At 39.3% G+C, this 21,423-nt stretch overlaps 1 protein-coding gene across 1 annotated transcript; it reads right to left on the bottom strand.

Annotated features, from left to right (window-relative positions):
• Window positions 1-706: 706 nt before the first annotated feature.
• Window positions 707-19,812, bottom strand: LOC104440195 (transcription factor MYB14). Its single transcript, XM_039313977.1, has 3 exons — window positions 19,529-19,812; window positions 18,344-18,559; window positions 707-1,172 (listed from the first exon to the last, which is right to left on the bottom strand). Exons 1-3 carry the CDS (start codon window positions 19,810-19,812, stop codon window positions 707-709), a joined length of 966 nt encoding a protein of 321 aa, XP_039169911.1.
• Window positions 19,813-21,423: the final 1,611 nt, after the last annotated feature.

Here is a 21,423-nt window from a genome sequence, read left to right as displayed (position 1 = left end):
TTTATCTATATGAGATTTGCGTGAATAAAGAAGAATTACTTTAAGATATTGCCGGTATGCAATCTAGGAGGAGCTATATATGACAATTTTCAAAAGAATATCAAGGAAAGACTGCTGGTGGTTTCCAAGAGATTTCAAGATTGACCCTTTGAAAATTCTTTGCTGTAATTTGATTGCTGTTATATGTTCTACTAGTCTAACGAATCCTCCTTCTTTAGGAAAACTATAGTCAGTTTGCTTTCCAGACCCTTTGATCTATATCTAAAATATGTGAATCTTGAACGTCTATTATTATATCTTGCTTGAGCATGAAAGCCATTTCCATGTGACGTTAGTTTATTGTCCGAATTTTTCTTAACTGAGGTCTCGCTTTCACGTCACCTCAACAAGTTCAAATGGAGAGACAATTTCCCAGCGCCACTTAATATTGCTACCTTCCCAACCTGCGATACCTATGAACTGTGATTTTTCCCGATAGAACATGATTAATTCAGTATGTATAACGAGTTATTAACTGCTTGTGGCTAAGATACAATCATCCAAACGGGCATATATTGGTTGTAATTCACATTTCCAGATGATTATTCAAGTATATACATATCTTATAGAAAGGTTGCTAAATTGACAGAACCAACTACCCTATAAATCTGTTCTTTATAGGCACACACAAGGTTACTGATCATTCTAAACAGACCAATTTTCTTAATCAATAGAAAACATCATGAGAAGATTCATCTAGTAGGAGCCGGGATTCGATATTGTTGTCGGTGATAAACGGTTCAGTCCAGAAACTCCCGCTAGACTCTGCAATATATGTGTCGCGAGAAGCTTCGTACTCCGTGTCTGAGAAGTCCACAGCTTCCATGCACGGCAATAATGAAGTCTCCCTCGAGCTCGAAGATGAATGGAGGGACGCAAACCCTTCCACGATCTGAGCAGTCATAGGGCCGTCCATAGGAAGGTCGAGAATATTGTTTGGACTTGTATCGGATATATTATTAGGTATAGCTTCATGATCCCATGAATGATTTTCTGTGATGGTTGCTTCTTGTGGAGACGTTGTTGATGATGGTGGGGTATTTTGATTCAAGTGCTTCTTCAAGTTGGTGTGCCAGTGAGTCTTGACTTTGTTGTCCGTTCTCCCTGGTAACTGAGATGCAATGGCTGACCATCTGTAATATATTGCATGTACAAATCGAACATTAGATATTCCCCTTTCTGGTTAAAATGTGTCATTGTTTTCGTGACGTTTGTTAGTTGCAGAGTGACACACTTGTTCTCCTTTTACAATGTGAAAACTCTCTATTAGTTGTTTTTAACTGTATTGACATAAAACTCATTTTCTTTGGTTGTTCTTTGAGGCTTCTATCTCCTCTGTTAGTTGTTCTTTACTAGTTCACCTTGATTTGGCTTTAATTCAATTGCTGAATTTTTTTCTTTATCATATGTCTCTCAAATCTGTTCATGCTCATATTGTTGGAAGATGGCGACTTCAACAATGGAAAAGGCATATTGGACTGCTGAAGATGTGGAAACATTTTATAAGTTGTGTGTTGAACAAATCAATAAGGGTATTCGTCCTGCAACCAACAAGAGAGATGGATGGACTGTCATAATTAATAAGTTCGAGGAGTTGAGGCGCAAAAAGTACGATAAAACTAAAATGAAGAGTAAGTGGGATAATCTTAAGGAAGAATGGAAAAGATGGAGGACATTAGTTTATAGTGAAACGGGATTAGGATGGGATCCAAGGAAGAAAACCATCGATGCGAGTGATGAATGGTGGGAGAGCAAAATCCAGGTGTTTATCATTTGTTCTTTTACTTTTCGATTAAGTTCTCATTTTTAATTATATACAACTTACTCAAACGCTTTTTATAACAGGCCAATCATAATGTTAAGGTTTTTAAGACAAAAGGCATACCTCCTGATCTTTAAGTGTCGCTAGATAGAATGTTTAGGGATATAATTGCTACTGGAGGAATCACTTGGAATCCTGCACAAGATTTATGTATTGATAAGGATGTTGATGCCACACAATGCAATATTGATGATGCCATAGGATCTACTGATGATAATTTGGAATGTCATGTGGATGAAAATATTGATGAACCAATTCAAAATCAGGCTCATAAAAGAGTAGCGTAGACTTCAATGAGGCAAACTCGAGGAAAGAAAGACAAGAATTTGAGCCCGGCACAAATGCTTGGAAGCCAAATTAACAGGCTTTCTTCTGTTGTTGAAAGTAGGAGTGCTGATGCTGTTGCCTCTCGAGTATATGAGGGATTTGGTCCTTACAAGGACCTCATATCTATGTTGGATGTCATACCGGAGATTGTGCAAGATGAAAAGCAGTACTTTTTTGCAATCAAACATTTTAAGAAAAGGGTGGACAATAGGCAGGTCTTCATGAGCTTGAATACTTATGTCCTGAGGGTGAAGTATCTCAAGCTTGAGATAGAAGAACTTAATCATGACTAAAATGTTGTCATAGCTTCTTATTTGAATTCTTGAATATGCTATTTTATTTTTATATGCTAACTCTATTTAAATTATGTATGGACCTAATTTATATTAATTTTTTTAATGTGAGAATTGTTTCTAATTGGGGTTTTCTTTATGTGGTTGACTTTGCATATATATGTTGATTGATACTATTGCTTTTCTTAATGGATTGTCAAGATTATTCATTATTTTTCTTATTCTAACTCTATAATTTGTTACGTTAGGCAATTATGGATGATTCTCAAGAAAAGGAAAATCGTGAACAAGAGGAAGATGAATTATTGGATTTGCTTTCAATTGCCAATGCTTCAATTACTTTTCAAGCAACGCACCTTAGCAAACAACCTTCTATGACCTCATCATATACAGGTCATGCATGGATGAGAGAGTTGATGGCTGAAGATACTAATCCAATAAGTTGCTATAATATGTTTAGAATGCATAGGGATGTATTTAATAATTGAACACATGACTTAGTAACACGCTATGGCCTTAAAGGATCTAGGAATACTAATGTTGTAGAAATGGTTGGAATGCTTCTTTATATATTGGGACATGGTTTAGGTAACAGGGTAGCACAAGAGCGTTTTCAATGCTCTAGGAAAACCATAAGTAGGCATTTTAGTTTAGTTTTAAATAAAGTATGCAATATGGGAAAAGATTTGATCCAACCAATTGCTCGACAATTTCGGGAAGTTCCGGAGAAGATTAAGAAAGATCAACGATTTTATCCATCTTTTAAGGTAAGTTACGATTGTACAATAAAAACAAAAAACTAAATTTAAATCATGTAATATTTGCATTATTTGTTTTAGGATTGCATTGGAGCTATGGATGGTAAACATATCCCAACAGTGTTACCAGGGTATGATCAAATTCGCTTTATTGGTCGAAAAGGAAAGACAACTCAAAATGTGTTGACCGTATGTAATTTTAATATGGAATTTATTTACGTTTATGCCAGTTGAGAGGGACAAGTTCATGATACTCGAGTCATCTATGATGCCATTGGAAGACGCGATGCACAATTTCCCCATCCACCTCCAGGTTGGTTAATTAATGGTTTATGAACATCCATATATAAATATATATTTATGTGGCATATGTTAATTAAATTTATATTATATTTGTGTAGGTAAATATTATTTAGTAAATGCTAGATATCCAAATCTCACAGGTTATTTGGGGTCATATAGAGAAGTTATATATCATTTGCCAGAATTTCGATAAGGTCCTACACTTACGGGTCATCGAGAAGTGTTCAACCGTGCACATTCCTCACTTCGCTCAGAAATTGAATGAGCCTTTGGCGTATTAAAAATGAAGTGGAAGATTTTAACTACTATGCCAAGTTATCCTTATGAAAAGCAAGTGCAAATTGTCATAGCTACAATGGTTTTGCACAATTTTATAAGAAAAATGCTGTAACTGATACGATTTTGAAATAGCAGATTTGGATCCTGAATATGAATATTCAGTTGACCATGATGTTGTAAATGAGGGGACAAGTGCTTCAAATGATAATGCATTCCCTAACATGTCACATTTACGTGATGAAATAGCTATGAACTTAATAAATAGTTAAGGACCTTTGTAATATTTAACTATAACTTATTTCTTTCTTTCAGACATATGTTGTTGTCATGTTTATTGTAATGAAATTACTCTATTTTTAATTGAGTTTGATGTGATTTTTTTATTTAAAATTTTATTAATATGTCTCTTATACATTATTATCAACTTGAAAAAATATATAAAAGTTAAGGTCATTGATTTTTATTTTTGATTTTAAACAAATTAAAGTTGCAAAATTTTAAAATTGGCACATGAAAGGACTTTCCAAATTTAATGTGTTTACCAAACAGCATTTTCCCCAAGTTGCATCTCAAGGCATCTTTTCAATTTTTTACCAAACAGCATTTGCATTTCGCCAAACTCCTTTGGACTAAAGGCCTTTGCATTTCTCCAAGGACATTCCCCCAAAGCCGAACCAAACGGGACCATAATTAAAACATGATCGGACGTCTTACGGATCAAATTAATAATTACAGTAATTCTAGGCAAACCCTACGGATAATGCCTAAAATATCCATGAAATGAACATCGACATCCAATGTTCTAATTTAAATAATAATGAAGCTTAATTAAAAAAAACTACCTTAACAGCTTCTTCTTTTAAAAAAAAATAAAAGGAAACCGGCGCATGGGATTTGCGACGATGATTTGCGCCGAGGTCGGGGACGGTGGAATGGGCGTTGGGCAGCGGGAGCAGCAATGGCAGTGATGGTGCTGCTGGTGGCTGCAGCGAGGCGACAAAGGTGTTACTGGTGGCTGCAGCGAGGCAACAGAGGGCAGCAGCAGGCAGCGGAGAAGAGACGGCGGCGTTGGGCATCGGTGACGTAGGTTGCTGGCGTTAGGTGCACGAATCGAACAGGCGGAGGCACGGGCGTGGCGACAGCATCGGGCAGAGCAGGGATGGTGGCGCGACGTCGGACGGAGGCAGAGGCGCGGTCGTCAGAGCTCGGGGTTGCAGCTGAGGTGGTGTGACGTCGGAGAGAGATAGAGGCGCCGTCGTCAGGGCGTCTGGTGTTCGGCACTACTGGTGCGGGCAAAAAGAGGCGGAGCGCGCGATGCAACGGCAAGAAGCGTGGTGATGTCAATTGTATGGGTGCGGTCGTCAAGTCGTCTGGCATTTGGTGCTGCTGGTACAGGCAGAGGGAGGTGGAGCAAGCGACGCAGCGGCGGCGAGCGCGGTGACAGCGGTTCGTGGAGGCGCACGGAGGGTGGATGGCGCTCAGCGACAAAGGAGGGAGACACGGGCAAGCGATGGCAGCAATAGGGGGCGCGGCGACGGTAGGGTGGCGAAGGTCGCTGGTGTCGGGCGTTGGGCATAAGCCAAGGAAGAAGACGACTCTTTTTTTATTTTTATTTTTTGTCTTTTCCTTCTCTTTGCTCACTCTCTCCTCTCTTGTCTTTTCAACAGGCTTTCTCATTGCTGCACTCTTCTTTCTTTTCCTCTGACAAGAGAAGAAAAGAAAGAAAATTGTGGCTTCCCTAGTCAATGAAAAGGGGGTTCTTGCTTCTCCTTTTTTCCCCTTTTTATCTCTCTCATGCCTTGTTTCACGAATTCTCTCCCTCACGCTTCTTCTCTGTACTCTTTCTTGCACGAATTCTTTTCATGATTTTTTTTTGTCCCCTCCCTCTCGTCATTCGTGCGGGCTAACCCCTTTTTATATGCAATGAAATTGAGCCCCTATATGGAAGAAGCATAATTTCCTTTTCTTTTCGATTGCATCACGAGCGGCCAAGGTGCAATCTTCACGATTTTATTTCATTTTATTTCCTTTGTTCATGCCCATCGACGATTGAAAGATGTGATGTTTCTTTTATTATGTCAAAAATGCATATTACCCGAAGATTAATGCCAAATATATATCCCATCTGAAATATTCCATCGAAACCTTCCAATTTTCAGTGAAAGATACCTCTCGGTATATATCATTTGAATATATAAAAGATTTACTGAATATATCAAATCGTTATTCCTTATCATAACAAGATGCGCCTAAAATTATATTCTATGCAATTTTTTTCTTTTTTTGGCATTAAAATTAATCCCTTAATTTTATGCAAAAAATAAATCACTAGGTCGCCAAAATTTAGGTGTCAACACTGTGCATCTTGAGGAAAAACATTGTTTTGGGTATTTTTCCTTTTTTTAACATTAAAAGAATATTTTGATTTTTGATCTTTTTTTGAAAAATAAATATTTTTTGGCATTTTTCTGATTTTTTTTTGAAAAATTGGGGAAACATGAGATATTTTGGGGTTTTTTTTATTTTTATAAAAAAATAAATTATTATTTTGGTATTTTTATTTATTATTAATTATTAAAATATTATAAATGACCCGGCTCGGATTCCCGAGTTGGGCTTGACCGGGTCGCCACCAATGGCCCATAGGCATGCCACATGGGTCGAATCGAGCTTCCTCAGTCCACAAAGTCGGCCCATGGATTTTGCAAAGCCCAACCACCGTTGACCAAAAATGGTCGAAGCCCTACCTAGTTGAGATCCATGCCCGACTCGGTTTTCGATCAAAACCCTACCCCGTTTGGAAACCTTCGCCCGACCCGATTTTGACTTGATGGGCGCCCCTCTCCTTGCTCACGTCTTTGCGGCACTGATGATGGTGGCTGAGGCATCGCTGGGTAGACAAACGGCAACGATGACAGTGACAATGATGACAATGACGATGGCAATGAGTCGCTCAACGGCGTTGCGGTACAACGGCGGGCTATTCAATGGGGGTGGTGTCACGGTACAGCAATAGCAAGCAAGGCTTGCATCGAGGGACCTGGGGACGCAACGGCAAGGTGGCAAGCGGTGTCGGAGGATGGTGGCTCGGCTCAAGGCAGCTGGTTTGGGGCTCGATTGCGGCGATGGCGTCGAGGCTACGAGGGTGTTCGATGGCGCGAGGCTAGTCAACAAGCGACACTTTGGTTGGTCATCGGGGGACAGAGTGGCTTAAGGACAATGCCAAGTGGTAACGACACGGTGAAAGTTCGGTACAACGACCACGAGTCTTTCCCCTTTCTAGATCCGGTGTCCATACGACCTCTTCTTCTCTTAGAGCTCCAAATCTAGCCTCGATCTCGACCTCCCTCTCCGGCCGACCTCGGATCTTCGGCCACTCACCTTCGGGCCTCCCCTAAAGTCTCTCAGGGAAGGATTTCGAGGCTTGCTGTCAGTGATTGCTCTCGACGTCGTTTTGGCCTTCCCCCGACTCCTTATTTATAGGCGCAAAGGGTCGGTCGGCGAAGGCTAGGTCGGCGATCCTTGGTGCGCCAACCGGCCTCATTCTGCTGGCCGAACCGGCGTCATCTTAGCCACCCTCCTATGTCCCTTGTTCTGCATTAATGGCATGTCTCCCTCACTACCGGTCTACCCTCGCCTCAACCTGTAGCTTGTCATCATGCATGAAACACAAAGGCATGGGGAAGAAGATGGAAGAAGAAGGAAGAAGGAGGGGGAAAGGGGGCCAGGTCACGCGGCCCGGTCGTAGGGGCCTGCACGAGAGAAAAAAAGGAGGGGGAGGGCTCGTAGGCCCACCCCGGCTGTTGTTTCTGTTTTCTCTTTTTTTCCATTTTTTGGTTTTCTTTTCTTTTTCCTTTATTATTATCTATTATTTATTATCCGAAAAGAGTAGAAAAAAGACAATATTAAGAATTATGTCGCATTATGGTAAGATGAAGTTAAAATTTAGCAAATTAAAGAATGACCTCCTTAAATCATAATATGTCTGTTGGAGAAATCTTCTTGGACTATTTTGAAGCTGACAAAACGTTTCCATCAGTCTAGTCTGAAGATTTACAGACTCTACTATTTAAAGTCTGAAGACCTCTGGACTGTCAGACTCAAGACTCAAAGTCTATTCTCATTAACAGTTCCTAATCCGTCGAAGAAGGGCTATCCGAACTGGGTGTTTCATTAAGGATTTAACCTTATCGACTGGAGAAGATCTCTTGGCTGGATATGACATAACCGAATTCTTTATTTGATCATGATTGATTCAGAGATTAAGGATCCGATGATTGGCGAAGTATACTCGGAAGGTTCTATTTATGGAAACCGAGATCCTGATTGTATGGGCGAGCAGGATTGATGGGCTATCGACATGTTCCTTAAATAGCTCAAATGATCTTCCTAATTGACTCCGTCCAACAGGTAGATTGAAGGAATTTCTTTGGTAAGTGTCAACGGGTATGATGGCATAAAAGAGTATATAAGGAAGACGTTCTAGTTGTTCGAGTGTGTGCGCCATAGAAGAATTCCAAAGTCTGAAGCTCTTTGTTCTTAGTCAATTCATTTGTTGAGCGAAATCTTGTACGCAAAAAAGAGTCTATATCTTTGAGAAACCTTGAGGAAGTGTGGTAAAGTATCTACACTGTGGAATCAAGGGAGAGCTTTGCTTGTCAGTAACAACTCTTTTGTTCATAGTGAAATCCAGCCGGTGGGCTGTCGGTGAAGAGTGGACGTAGACTTGGAATAAGCCGAACCACTATAATCTCGTATTCGTTTTCTCTTCCTTACTCTTTTTACTTTGATCATAATTCGTTTTTGCTAACAAAAGGCGAACTTTCTTTCTATTGTCTATTTCGTATTGCTCTCTTATCTCGAGAAATTACTTTTTCACCTATTCACCCCCTTCTAGGTGCTTATACTAGCTATCTCAATTGGTATCAGAGCCTGTGTACTCACTTTGTTTGAAGTGTTTTACTTCAGAGTTAAAGATCCATGACTAGTATGTTGGCTCCAGGGCTAGTAGAAAGGCAAAGCAATACCAAACCGCCTTACTTTGATGGAGAGGATTACAACATATGGAAAAACAAGATGAAGGCGTTCCTAAGATCAAAGGATCCTTTGGAATGGAACGTTGTAGACAAAGGAATCATTCCTAAAGCTACACTTGTCTCAGAGAGAGGAAAAGATACTGTTGAGTCTAGTGAAATGCCTCAGGAAGAGATAACCAAGAGACAAGCTCTTGATGCAAAATCAATTTATTCTTTATATTGTGCTTTGTCACCCACTGAATATAATAGAATATCTTTTTGTGTTACAGCGAAAGAAGTTTGGGATAGATTACATATCACCTATGAAGGAACCGATCAAGTGAAAGAAACCAGAATCAATATTCTCATCGGTCAATACGAAGCCTTCAAAATGAAATCAGGAGAATCTATTACTAACATGTTTAGTCGTTTTACAGAAATCGTGAATGGTCTTGAAAATCAAGGTCAACCAATTTCTGATCCCATGAAAGTTAACAAACTACTGCATGGACTCTCCAAGGATTGGAATCACATAAAGACCTCAATAAGGAAGACACAAAGAATTATGCCACTTTCGGTTGATGAATTGGTTGGGACTCTTCAGTCTTATGAAGTGGAGCGAATCAACGAAGATGAAGATCCTAAAGGTAAGAAATCCATTGCATTAAAATCTAATTATGATTCTGATGTTACAGATTCTGAAGACGATACGGATGATGAGGAGTTTGCTCTCATGATAAGAAGATTCAGAAAGCTGAACAGAAAAGGAAGAAGAGTCAATCCAAAGAAACAAATTTTTCAAAATCAACGAGACTAAGTTTGTTGAGGATGATGAATCAAACAAAGATGTAGTCTGATTTGAATGTAAGAAAAAGGGACACATTAGACCCAACTGTCCTCTTCTGAGGAAGAAGAAAGGAAAAGCTAAAAAGTATCGAAAAGCTCTTAAAGCAGAAACCTGGAGTAATACAGAGTGTGAAGAAAGTGATGATGATTATGCCAATATATGTTTGATGGCACAATCTGATTCAGATTCAAACTCCGAGACAGACTTCCGATTCTGACGGTGAATTTGAGTTGAGTAACTTTAAAATCCCTATTAAAGTTTCTAAATACATTGATGAGTTGTGTTTTAGTCTTAAGACTTCTCTTAAAAGGATTTCCAAACTCAAAAAGGAAAACTTTGCACTGAAACAACAAGAAAATGTTTTGAAAGAAAAAGTAAAATGTTTAGACATGAATGTTTCTACTCTTAAAGAAAGTGAAGATAATCTTTTGAAAGAAAATGTATTTTTAAAAAATGACATATCAAATATTTCCAAAAGATTTTCAATAGGATCTGAGAAACTTGAGAAAATTCTTTCAGCTTAAAGACCTTATTTCAATAAATCTAGTTTGGGAATGACTATGGAAACCATTCCTTTAATTGATTTTCCTAAAGTGAATGAAAGAATTAAGCAAAGACCCACAAGAAATGCTTACAAAAATCATTTTAAAAAGATCTTTGTAAAACCAATAGGTCGCAATGCTCTCAGATATTCAAAGTGCAATAGTGCAGATCATTTTGAAAATAAAGTCATATGGTTTGGAAACCTGTTAAGAAAGTATGGGCAAAAACTGCATATCATACTAACACCAATGGACCCAAGAAAATATGGGTACCAAAGAAAGCTTGAGTCTCTTTTCTAAATGCAGGTCAATATCAAGAAAAAGGTTAAATGGTATCTGGATAGTGGATGCTCAAGACATATGACAGGAAATTCAAGTTGCTTCATAAAACTCATACAAGTAAATGGTGGAAAAGTCTCATTTGGAGGAAACAGCAAAGGAAGAATTGTGGGATTCAGAACCGTAAAGATTGGAAACCTCACAATCAGCAATGTTTCTTTAGTGGAAGGACTCAACTACAATGCTCGACGTATCGATCACTGTGATACCAATTTCAAAATCAACTTTCAAGAGAGAATATGTTCAGAAACCAGTAAAGATTCTACTCAGTCATTCATGGGTCGAAGACATGAAAATATCTACCTCTTGGATGTGAAACCAGATGAATCGCAATGTCTACTCAATTCAAGACGAAGCGAACTTATGGCACAGAAAGCTTGGGCACATCAATATGAAGCAGATAGCCAAAATTTCAGCAAAGAAGCTTGTTCGTGGTTTACCCAATCTATCATACCAAAAGTCTTATCTATGTACACCATGCATATTGGGAAAGCAGGTGAGAAATTCCTTTAAACCAATAAATCAAGTTTCCACTAATCGTGTATTGTAGCTTCTGCATATGGATCTCTTTGGACCAACCAGAACTCAGAGCATTGGAGGTAAGAAATATTGCCTAGTAATTGCGGATGACTACTCACGATTTACTTGGGTATATTTCCTGACAAGTAAGTTTGAAACCTTCTCTTACTTTGGAAAATTTGCTAAAAAGGTTCAAAATGAAAAAGGGTATGTTATTTCAAGTATAAGAACAGATCATGGAGGTAAATTTGAAAATCAAGATTTTACAAAATCTTGTGATGAATTTGGTTTTCAGCATGTGTTTTCCTCTCCATATACTCCAGAGCAAAACAGAGTTGTGGAAAGAAAGAATAGGTCGCTTCAAGAAATGACTAAAACTCTTTTAATTGAAAGTAACATCTCTTCATGATTTTGGGCTGAAGCAGTTTCTATAGCCTTGTTATATTATTAATAGAGTTTTTCTAAGGCATATTCTAGAAAAAAACCCCCTATGAGTTATTCAAAGAAAAGAAGCCTATTGTTTCATACTTTCATGTGTTTTGGATGTAAATGCTTTATATTAAAAATGCAAATGATCGAGTTGGCAAGTTTGAAGAAAATCGACGAATGCATCTTCTTTGGATATTCTACCTCAAGCAAAGCCTACGAGTCTACAACAAGAAGACTCAACTGTGGAGGAATCAATGAATGTCAAATTCCAAGATTCTATGTAAAATGAATCTATTCGTACTCATCTTGAAGAATCAACTCAAGCCCAGACTCTACAAAGTCTAAATCTTAAGAAGCAAAGCTGGACTTTGAAAAACTAGCAACAAGTGATTATTGAAGATTCAAATTAAGGAAGTGATCATCAACCCGACAAATCAACCAAGAATCGGAAGCATAAGTCCAAATCATCCCAAAGATCTCATTATTGGGGACATTAATGAAGGAATTCGTACAAGATCCAAAAGGCGCGAAGAGTCTAGTGTTGTGGCTCTTATTTCTAAAATATAACCCAAAAACATAGAATAAGCTTTATCTGATGAAAGCTGGATTGAAGCTATACAAGAAGAACTCGGACAATTCAGTATTAATGATGTCTGGGAATTAACTCCTAAACCAAAAGGTAAATCTATTATTGAAACTAAATGGGTTTTTAGGAACAAGATGAACAAGAAAGGAAATGTCGTAAGAAACAAAGCAAGACTCGTGGCCAAAGGATATACGCAAGAAGAAGGGATAGACTATGATGAGACTTACGCACCAGTAGCGAGGTTAAAAACAATTAGATTATTACTTGTTTTTGCTTGTCATAAGAGTTTCAGGTTATTCCAAATGGACGTTAAAAGTACTTTCCTGAATGGATTTATCCAAGAGGAAGTCTAACAACCACTAGGTTTTGAAGACCCAAGGAAACCAGATTTTGTATTCAAACTCAAAAAGGCTTTATATGGTCTAAAGCAAACACCTCAAGCTTGGTACAACAGGCTGAGTAAGTTTTTAATTCAAAATGGCTTTGTCAAAGGTAAAGTAGACACTACTCTGTTTATCAAAAGAGAAAGCAAAAGTTTTATACGTGTTCAAATATATGTTGATGATATTATTTTTGGATCCCCTAATGAAAGTCTGTGCAATAAATTCTCTAGGTCTATGCAGGATGAATTTGAAATGAGCATGATGGGTGAGTTAACCTTCTTTCTCGGGCTTCAAGTGAAACAACTGAAGAAAGGAACTTTTATTCATCAAGAAAAATATGCTAATGATCTTGTCAAAAAGTTTGGACTAGAAAATTGCAAAAAGGCTGATATACCAATGTCAAGTTCCTCGAAGATAGACAAAGATGAAGGAGGAAGAAAAGTTGATCAGAAGTTATACAAGAGTATCATTGGATCACTTATTTATCTTACTACTTTTAGACCTGACATTTTGTTTAGTGTTTGCATTTGTGCCAGATTTCAAGCAGACCCTAAAGAATCTCATTTAAGTGCTGCAAAGCGTATTATCAAATATATTGCATCAACTTCAAACTTTGGTTTTTGGTATCCTAAAAAGGGAGACTTTACTCTTCTTGGATACTCAAACGCAGACCTAGCCGGATGCAGAGTTGATAGAAAGAGCACCTCAGGTACCTGTCAACTACTTGGAAGCATGACAGTATCTTGGTTTTCAAGGAAGCAAAGTACAGTAGCTCTCTCTACAGCAAAAGCAGAATATGTAGCTCTTGGGAGTTGTTGTTCACAAATTCTGTGGATAAAACAACAACTAAGAGACTTTGGAATTGAAGATTCATGCACGGAGATTAAATGTGACAACACCAGCGCAATCAATCTCACTAAGAATCCAATTCTTCACTCAAAAGCAAAACATATAGATATTCGACATCACTTCATTAGAGATCATGTTCAAAATGGAGAAGTTTCGATTCAATTTGTTGACTCAAAAACCAACCGCGAATATTTTTACAAAGTCTTTAGAGAAAAATCAATTTGAAGCTATTCGTTCCAAACTCAAAATCTTAAAGTCTCGAGGAAATTCAGACTCGGGACTGAAAGTCTAAAGATACCTGGACTCGATGATCAAGTTTTTCTTTTGTAAGTTATTTTACTTTATTATCTCTCGAATCTCATCTCGAAAAGGTACGATCATCAACCATGTTTGATTATTGCTATCTTTAATTGACGTGATTATTGCAACGTTTCCTTTTCGAAAAAGGAGTTATTTTTTAAATGACAATTATCTAATTTTTTTAAAAAGGCAATTATTTTAAAAAAAATGCATCTTTTTACTTTCTTTTATGACGTTCCGTATGCCTCTCTTCGACTGTCTTATATACTGTTGTTTCTTCTTCGCTTTACTCTCAAAAACCCTAAGAGAGCACCGGTCTTCCATTTCTATTTTCTTCTCTTGTTTAATCTTCGAAAAGTTGTCATCTTTCTTAGGAAAGTCAAGTTTGGAATCTTTCGAAGACTGTAAAGATGTCGTCTCAAATGAAGTCTTTGAGGATCGCAAACAGGGGACCATAGCAAATGCGTGAGGGGCCTACGCACTTTGATCTCATCGAGGAAGAAGAGTTTCCTAGTTTTCTAGTCAGCAGCAGAGCCCACAACATTCTCAGCAGTGTCCATCTACTCCATCTAGACCATAGGATGTTGCTTGTCGAGAAGAGGAAGAAATAATCAAAGATGCAGAACCCATAAGATCTTCTAAGCCCTCTTTTATCTACAAGCTTTATCGTGCTTTGAAAAGGGGTGGAACTCCTTTGAACCACATTGATGAATTTTTGAAAGACAAAAGGTACAAAAAGAAACCTTCTTTTTACGCACAATGGAACGGTTGGGAATTGCCCCTGCTGGATCGGCAGAAGAAGCAATGGCAAATATTCCAATCAATCCTCGTGTTGGAGGGCTGAATCAGATAGATGGGAATGATGATGACAAGTTGTACAATCAGTTCTAGCCAAAAATGGGTGTTGCAGCAAAAATTTGGGGAAAAAGGACAGACTTGTTTCGATCGGATGAACAAAAGCATGTATACTCTAAGTTGTTGAAGTGTGGGATGATAAACCCTAGAAGTGTGGATTTTGATTTCCTTGATGCTGTGAATGTTAATTTAAGGGAAAAATTTAGTCTTCTTCAACTTGAACAGTTCTGTTCTGACTCTACAGAAGCCTATGCTGAACTCACTGCTTATTTCTATTCGAATCTTAGTTTATTGGATGCGAATAGATTCTCTTTTAGTGTCTGAGATCAGGACTATGTGGTGGATGTAGATATGTTGGCTGATGTCATTGGGGTTGAGAGAGGGAGATATCAACCTATCAATATCTCCATTGCTCGTGCTACGTTGGAACTTGTTAAGGATAGAAAGACAGAGGTAAAGGTTTCTTACTCGAGGATGAGTGCGTTTAACATTTTGCTTCACAAGATTGTGCTTAATTGCCTCAGACCAAAATCTACTTCAAAGACTGATGTTTCAAACTTAGAGGTAAAGCTGATGTATGCAATCAATGCTGGGAAAAAGTTTTCTCTTCCTCACACTATTATGTTCCACATGTATAGAGCAGTGGTGAAGGACAATGGTCAACTTCCTTATCTAGCTCTTGTGACAAAGTTATTCAGACATTTGAATGTTCAGCCTCCACGATTTCTCTGTGTTCGATCTTGTGATCAAATGGTAGTGGGACTGAAAATGGTGTCTAAAATGCGTCTGAAGGAACTCAACAAGGCGTTGGAGAAATTCAAGGAGAAAACCCCTGTCAAAACTCATCAAATCTCTTTAGCAACAAAAAGAAAAGGGAATGAGCCCATGGTTGCTCTATCCAAGAAAAGAAGAGCTCTCATCGTTGAGGATGAAGATGATGAGGAAGACATCACCATTTCTGCAATGGCATTGAAAAACCTGAGTCGTTCTGTTCCATAATCAACGGACCGACAAGAGAAAGACTCAGAACAGAGGACTAGAGAAAGAGAAGATTTGGAAGCAGAAGAGAAAGAAACAAAGGAGAGAGAAGCTGAAGAAAGAGATGCAGAGGAGGAGAGATTTGAAGAAGAGGAAAGAGGAAATCAAGAGGAAGGAGAGCATGAGGAACTCTCTTCTCCACCTGAAGGCATGGAAACAGGGGGAGACCATGAGAAAAGAGGAATGTCCTCATATCCTGCTACCAGTGAAGGAGTCAGTCGCTCTCCAGTAGATCTAGAGGACATCTATGCCTCTCAATTTCCTGAAGAGGGACATGATGTTTCATCGCCCAATCTGCGTGATTATGCTGATTTGCCATCGTCTGCCTTTACTCCATCTGATCGTGCAGAAGCCAGTATGCAAACTGATAATTCAGCAGATTTTCGCAGAATTCTTGATGTTCTCTTAGAAATGAGGGGTCAGATATATGCTCTGGGATGCGAAGTTCAGAATTTGCAGACTGCAGGTCAAGCTTTTTCAGTTTCTTTGAATGATCATATCCAAGCCCTTTCTCTTCAGATTCAGGCAAATGCTAAGGGTGAAGATGTGGCACAACTGAAGGAGGACTTGAAAAAGCTGGAAGACATTGTCCAGTCAATGGGAGACTTCCAGCTCATTCATGTTCCCAAGCATTCTTGATTCCATTCTCTTCCCATCTAAACCTTTTTTAAGATGACAAAAAGGGGGAGAGATGTGATTTAAAACTTTGAACCTTAAACTTTTTGAACTTTTGGTTTGTTTTGATGTTCGACTTGACTTTTGTGTCTAGCTGTGGACTGAATTTGGGATTTAGGTTTGACTGCTTATATTAAGTACTATTGATATCTTATGAATGGCTTTACTCACATGAAAGACTAACCTATTTTTTGTGGTTGTAGATTCTAGTGTTATCATTAAGTTATTTATCTTTATGAGATATCCATATTTGCTTGAGTAAAGTTTTGCAGGTCAAAGTTATCCAAATCTGAAGGAAAGTTTTGTCAACATCAAAAAGGGGGAGATTGTTGGAGAAATCTTCCTGGAGTATTTTGAAGCTGACAAAACATTTCCATCAGTCTAGTCTGAGGATTTACAGACTCTACTATTTAAAGTCTGAAGACCTCCGGACTGCCAGAATCAAGACTCAAAGTCTATTCTCATTAACAGTTTCTAATTTATCGAAGAAGGGCTATCCAGAACTGGGTGTTTCATTAAGGATTTGATCTTATTGACTGGAGAAGATCTCTTGGCTGGATATGACATAACGGAATTCTTTATTTGATAATGATTGATTCAGAGATTAAGGATCCGATGATTGGCGAAGTATACTCGGAAGGTTCTACTTATGGAAACCAAGATCCTGATTGTATGGGCGAGCAGGATTGATGGGCTATCGACATGTTCCTTAAATAGCTCGAGTGATCTTCCTAATTGATTCCGTCCAACGGGTAGATTAAAGGAATTTCTTTGGTAAGTGCCAACGGGTATGATGGCATAAAGGAGTATATAAGGAAGACGTTCCAGTTGTTCGAGTGTGTGCGCGATAGAAGAATTCTGAAGTCTGAAGCTCTTTGTTCTTAGTCAATTCATTTGTTAAGCGAAATCTTGTACGCAAAAGAGAGTCTATATCTTTGAGAAACCTTGAGGAAGTGTGGTAGAGTATCTACACTGTAGAATCAAGGGAGAGCTTTGCTGTAACAACTCTTTTGTTCATAGTGAAATCCAGCCAGTGGGCTGTCAGTGCGGAAGAGTGGACATAGGCTTGGAATAAGCCGAACCACTATAATCTATGTGTTCATTTTCTCTTCCTTACTCTTTTTACTTTGATCATAATTCGTTTTTGCTAACAAAAGGCGAACTTTCTTTCTATTGTCTATTTCGTATTGCTCTCTTATCTTGAGAAATTATTTTTTCACCTATTCACCCCCCTCTAGGTGCTTATACTAGCTATCTCAATGTCAAGGGGCAACAGTGATCTAATTATCTGCTTAATCTTTCATCATGAGAGAAGCATAAATATTTTAGCCAAGTTGATAAAATGGATGTGTTTCCTATTAATTTGAAGCCACGAATTATCGTAAGGATTCCCACGTAATATATGTATTAGACATAAGCAATAATTTCTCTCTACTTTATGAATATGAGTATGCATATATTGTTTGTGAATTACCTGGGGAATTCACAACTGAGAATTGATTTCTGAACATATTCCTCCATAAGTACCCGTCGTCCATCAATATATGATCCAGTCTTGTATGTGTAACCAAAGTTTTTCTACAGAAAAATGAGTAATTCACACTTTATGTTAGAATTATTTAGATCCATATTTATCTCTTAACTAATAACAAAACAAATAAAAAAACATAGATGAGAAATTACTGAAAATGGATGTATCATTTGGTGAAGTACTCGGGTAATTCGGAGTTGAAAATTAACTTCTGATCATATTTCCTCCATTGATGCCCGTCATTGATCAATTATGGTCTAGTCTTGTCCATGTATCTTAAGTCCTTTTGTGCAAAAGTGAGTAATTCTCATTAAGCCTCTTTCATCCTCTGCCCAATAACAAAATAAATGAAATAGCAAAACAATCATTTCTATTCTCTGCAAGCTAGACAAGCTAGTTATATTCCAATCATCATCTGTTAAGTCATGTCCCAAAATCATATTAATAGTTAAAGAATCTTTGTTTGTATTCCATTTTTTTCCTAAATTCTAAGAGATCTTTACACTGTCATTTTCGAACATGTGATGCTCGCCTTATATGTAATCGTTCTTCCCAAAAAGAACCTTCATATGTGTTCTAAACTATGTGAAACTCCACTTGAATAGATAAATTACTTATCGTCTTGTTTGGGATTAAGGCTAGTGTTGAAGCAGGCGAGGATGGAGGAGTCCCCAGGGCTTGATGAATCCAGGTTGATTGGGGGGCCTTTGAGGATGAGGTTCTCGCAAGTGTGGTGGCCTCGGTACATGGTCCTGTAGACGGGCGGGTCATCCTTCATCTTTTGGACCTGCTTGGTTGCTTGATATCCCTGGTCGAACTTGTGATCGGACCTGTACTATTCACTGCCAGTGCCCCGCAAACACAGCTTTAATCACAAGCAATAACACATTATTTGCTTAATTGTTCATCTGGAGAGAAGCGTAATAATTTAGCCAAGTTGATAGACGCATGTGTTTCTTATTAAATTTGAAGACATAACTTACGGTAAAGATCCCCCATGATATTTGTTTTACACATCAAGCAAGAAATTATTTTTCTCTACTTTATCCAATATTTTTCTCAATATATGCATATATATGAGATATTTTTGGAAAAAGGTATATTATCTTTGAAGTACCTGATGAATTCAGAGATGAGAATCATTTTCTAACCATATTTCCTCCATTGGTGCCCGTCGTCAATCAAATTATGGTCCAGCCTTGTCCATGTATCTAAAGTCTTTCTGTACAAAAATGTGTAATTTTACATTTTATGTTAGAATTACTTAGACCCATATATATATAACAAATAAACAACTTCTATTCTCTGCAAGTCAGACAAGCTCGTTATAATTCAATCATGATCTGTCAAGTTGTGTCCCAAAATCATATGAACGGTGAAACCATCTTTTCCATCTTTCAATGTCTTCTCATTATCCTAAATTCTATGAGATCTTCACAATATCATTTTCAAACATGTGATGCTCACCTTAAATGTGATCATTCTTCCCAGAAAGAAACATGTGACAGTCCCTATTTCCTAATTCTCTCGCCTCATCTCGCTCTCGATCACCTTTCAGCTGAGCTCTCATCTGCAGCCCTCTATCGCGGCATCACAGTCACGGCATCAGCTCTGGCCCTCCCTCTCACTCACTGCCTCGTCACCCTCTTTACCTTTCCCTCTCGGTTGCCTCCGCTTATGTAGTGATCGTTGTATCCAATTTATGAACAGCAAAGCAACCTTTCCAAGTCTTTGTTCTTCCCAAGTTCTAAGAGATCTGTCCACTTACATGAAAAACACGAATTTCTGTGCTTAGTTACCTTCTATTGTAACATCCGCGGCGATCTCTAGGAACTGAAGTCTCGCTACTCTCCTTGGAGTCCTCGGACTTGACACAGGCCATGAGCGGGACTTGCAAAACCTCGTTGGGCTCGGCGTGGCTCAGCAGCGACAGGGTTTTGTTGAACGACTTGATGACATTATGGACCAGATCTTCGGCAGACACAGGGTGCCGGACGTCGCTGCCATTGCCGGCTTGAGAGAGGGCATTGAAGAGATCTTGGAGCTTCTTCGCGGATTCCTGGCCATAGAGGAGTTCTTTCATGGCGTCTTTGCAACTCAAGGGGTGGTTCTCAGGCCAAGAGGAACGATACATTGATGAGCGTGATTGTTGCAGTGATTATAGTGTTATGTAAACCGATTTTGTGGACCCATCCGGAAACAGAGAACTACCCACTAAGGATTGATTTCGGTTCCCGATCACCCCTAAGTACACCTGCAGTAGTTCTTGCTAATGCCCCAAACACAGCTTTAATCACATATGTGACACCTAAATTTTGGCGATCCAATCATTTATTTATTGCATAAAAATTAGGTATTAATTTTAGCCTCTAAAAAAATTAATCAAATACATATCATATAATTTTATGTGCATTTATTTTTAATTTGCATTTTGCATTGGACCGATAACGTAGATGGGTTCAAATTAATGATTCTGAGTTTTAAATTGACAGCTTAGACTAAGCCCACGAAGAAAAGCAAATTGCCCAAATCCGTTTTATTTTATGACAAAAATTATTTTGTGAGAAATAGTAATTTGAAATTTTCCGAATATGATGGAGATTTTTCAATATCATCGAATAGGGCAAGTGTGACAAAAAAAAAATGTGCGAGCTCATCTTTGCAAAATTTAGAATTTAAAAAAAATTCTATCACAACCTTGAATCTTAATCAATATATGATAAAATCGGTGAAAAAATATTACGTGGATGTTGATTTAAAATACTAGTCCCACTAACCTATAAATAGGTTGCTACTCTGCAAGAGAGAGGTGGGCCACACAATAGAAACGGTTACAATTTATGAGGTAAAAGGGCGCTTTTTCTCGGTTTTTAGGTCAAAAAAGACAACACAAAAGAAGAAAGAAAAGAAAGTTTTTGAGGAGAAAAAAGCAAAAGTCAGCGGAAGGTACAACAGAGAGAGCTGAAGAGAGAAGAGACAGGGAAAGAGGGACGTGCGAGGGACAACAGAAAAAAAGGAAAAAGAAGAGAAAGAGAAGGAAAAAGCAGAACAGCGCACTGTTCATCTTCTTCGGGCAGCATCTGTCTCGCCGGCCATCGCCGCTCGTCCGCGAGCACCGCGCCACCACCGCCCGTCCGTCACGCTCGCGGTTCCGCCAGTCACCGCCGCTCGAGCTCCCTCGCGACACCAGCAACCAGCCAAGCCGCCGCTGCCTCGCTCCTCCGCCCGAGCTCCGAGCGCCGACGCCAGAGCCGCTCCGCCCTCTGCTGCAGCCACCCGTCCCCCTCGCCGCGACACCTGACGCCGCTGCAACCCGAGCGCCGACGCCCGCGCCTGCTGCCTCGCCGCTCCGCCACTGCGCCTCTGCCTGCGCTGCTGTCCGAGCATCAGCAACCCGATCTCTTCGCCCCGCTGCAGCCCCCCTGAATCTGGTTTTTTCTGCCTCAGTCCGTCCGTCTGCAATCACCGACGCCTGCTGCCGGAACCCTTGCCCGCGAGCTCGCACCGCCGCCCTGCCGTGCCGATCCGCGACGACCTGACGCCTCCGCGCTGCTGCTCCTGGCCGCGTCTCCGCCTGCTACCCAACGCCAGCAGATCCTGAGCCGGTCGTCGCCCGTCTGCCTCGCTGCTCTGCCCACGATCTGCTCGTCGTCGCCGCCACCACAGTAGCTCTACTCGGCGTCCGACGGCCGCG

Source organism: Eucalyptus grandis, chromosome 5 (genome assembly GCF_016545825.1).
Source record: "Eucalyptus grandis isolate ANBG69807.140 chromosome 5, ASM1654582v1, whole genome shotgun sequence".
Lineage (NCBI taxonomy): Eukaryota > Viridiplantae > Streptophyta > Magnoliopsida > Myrtales > Myrtaceae > Eucalyptus > Eucalyptus grandis.
Note: the sequence above shows the minus strand (reverse complement) of the source record. Positions and strands in the feature narration are given on the sequence as shown.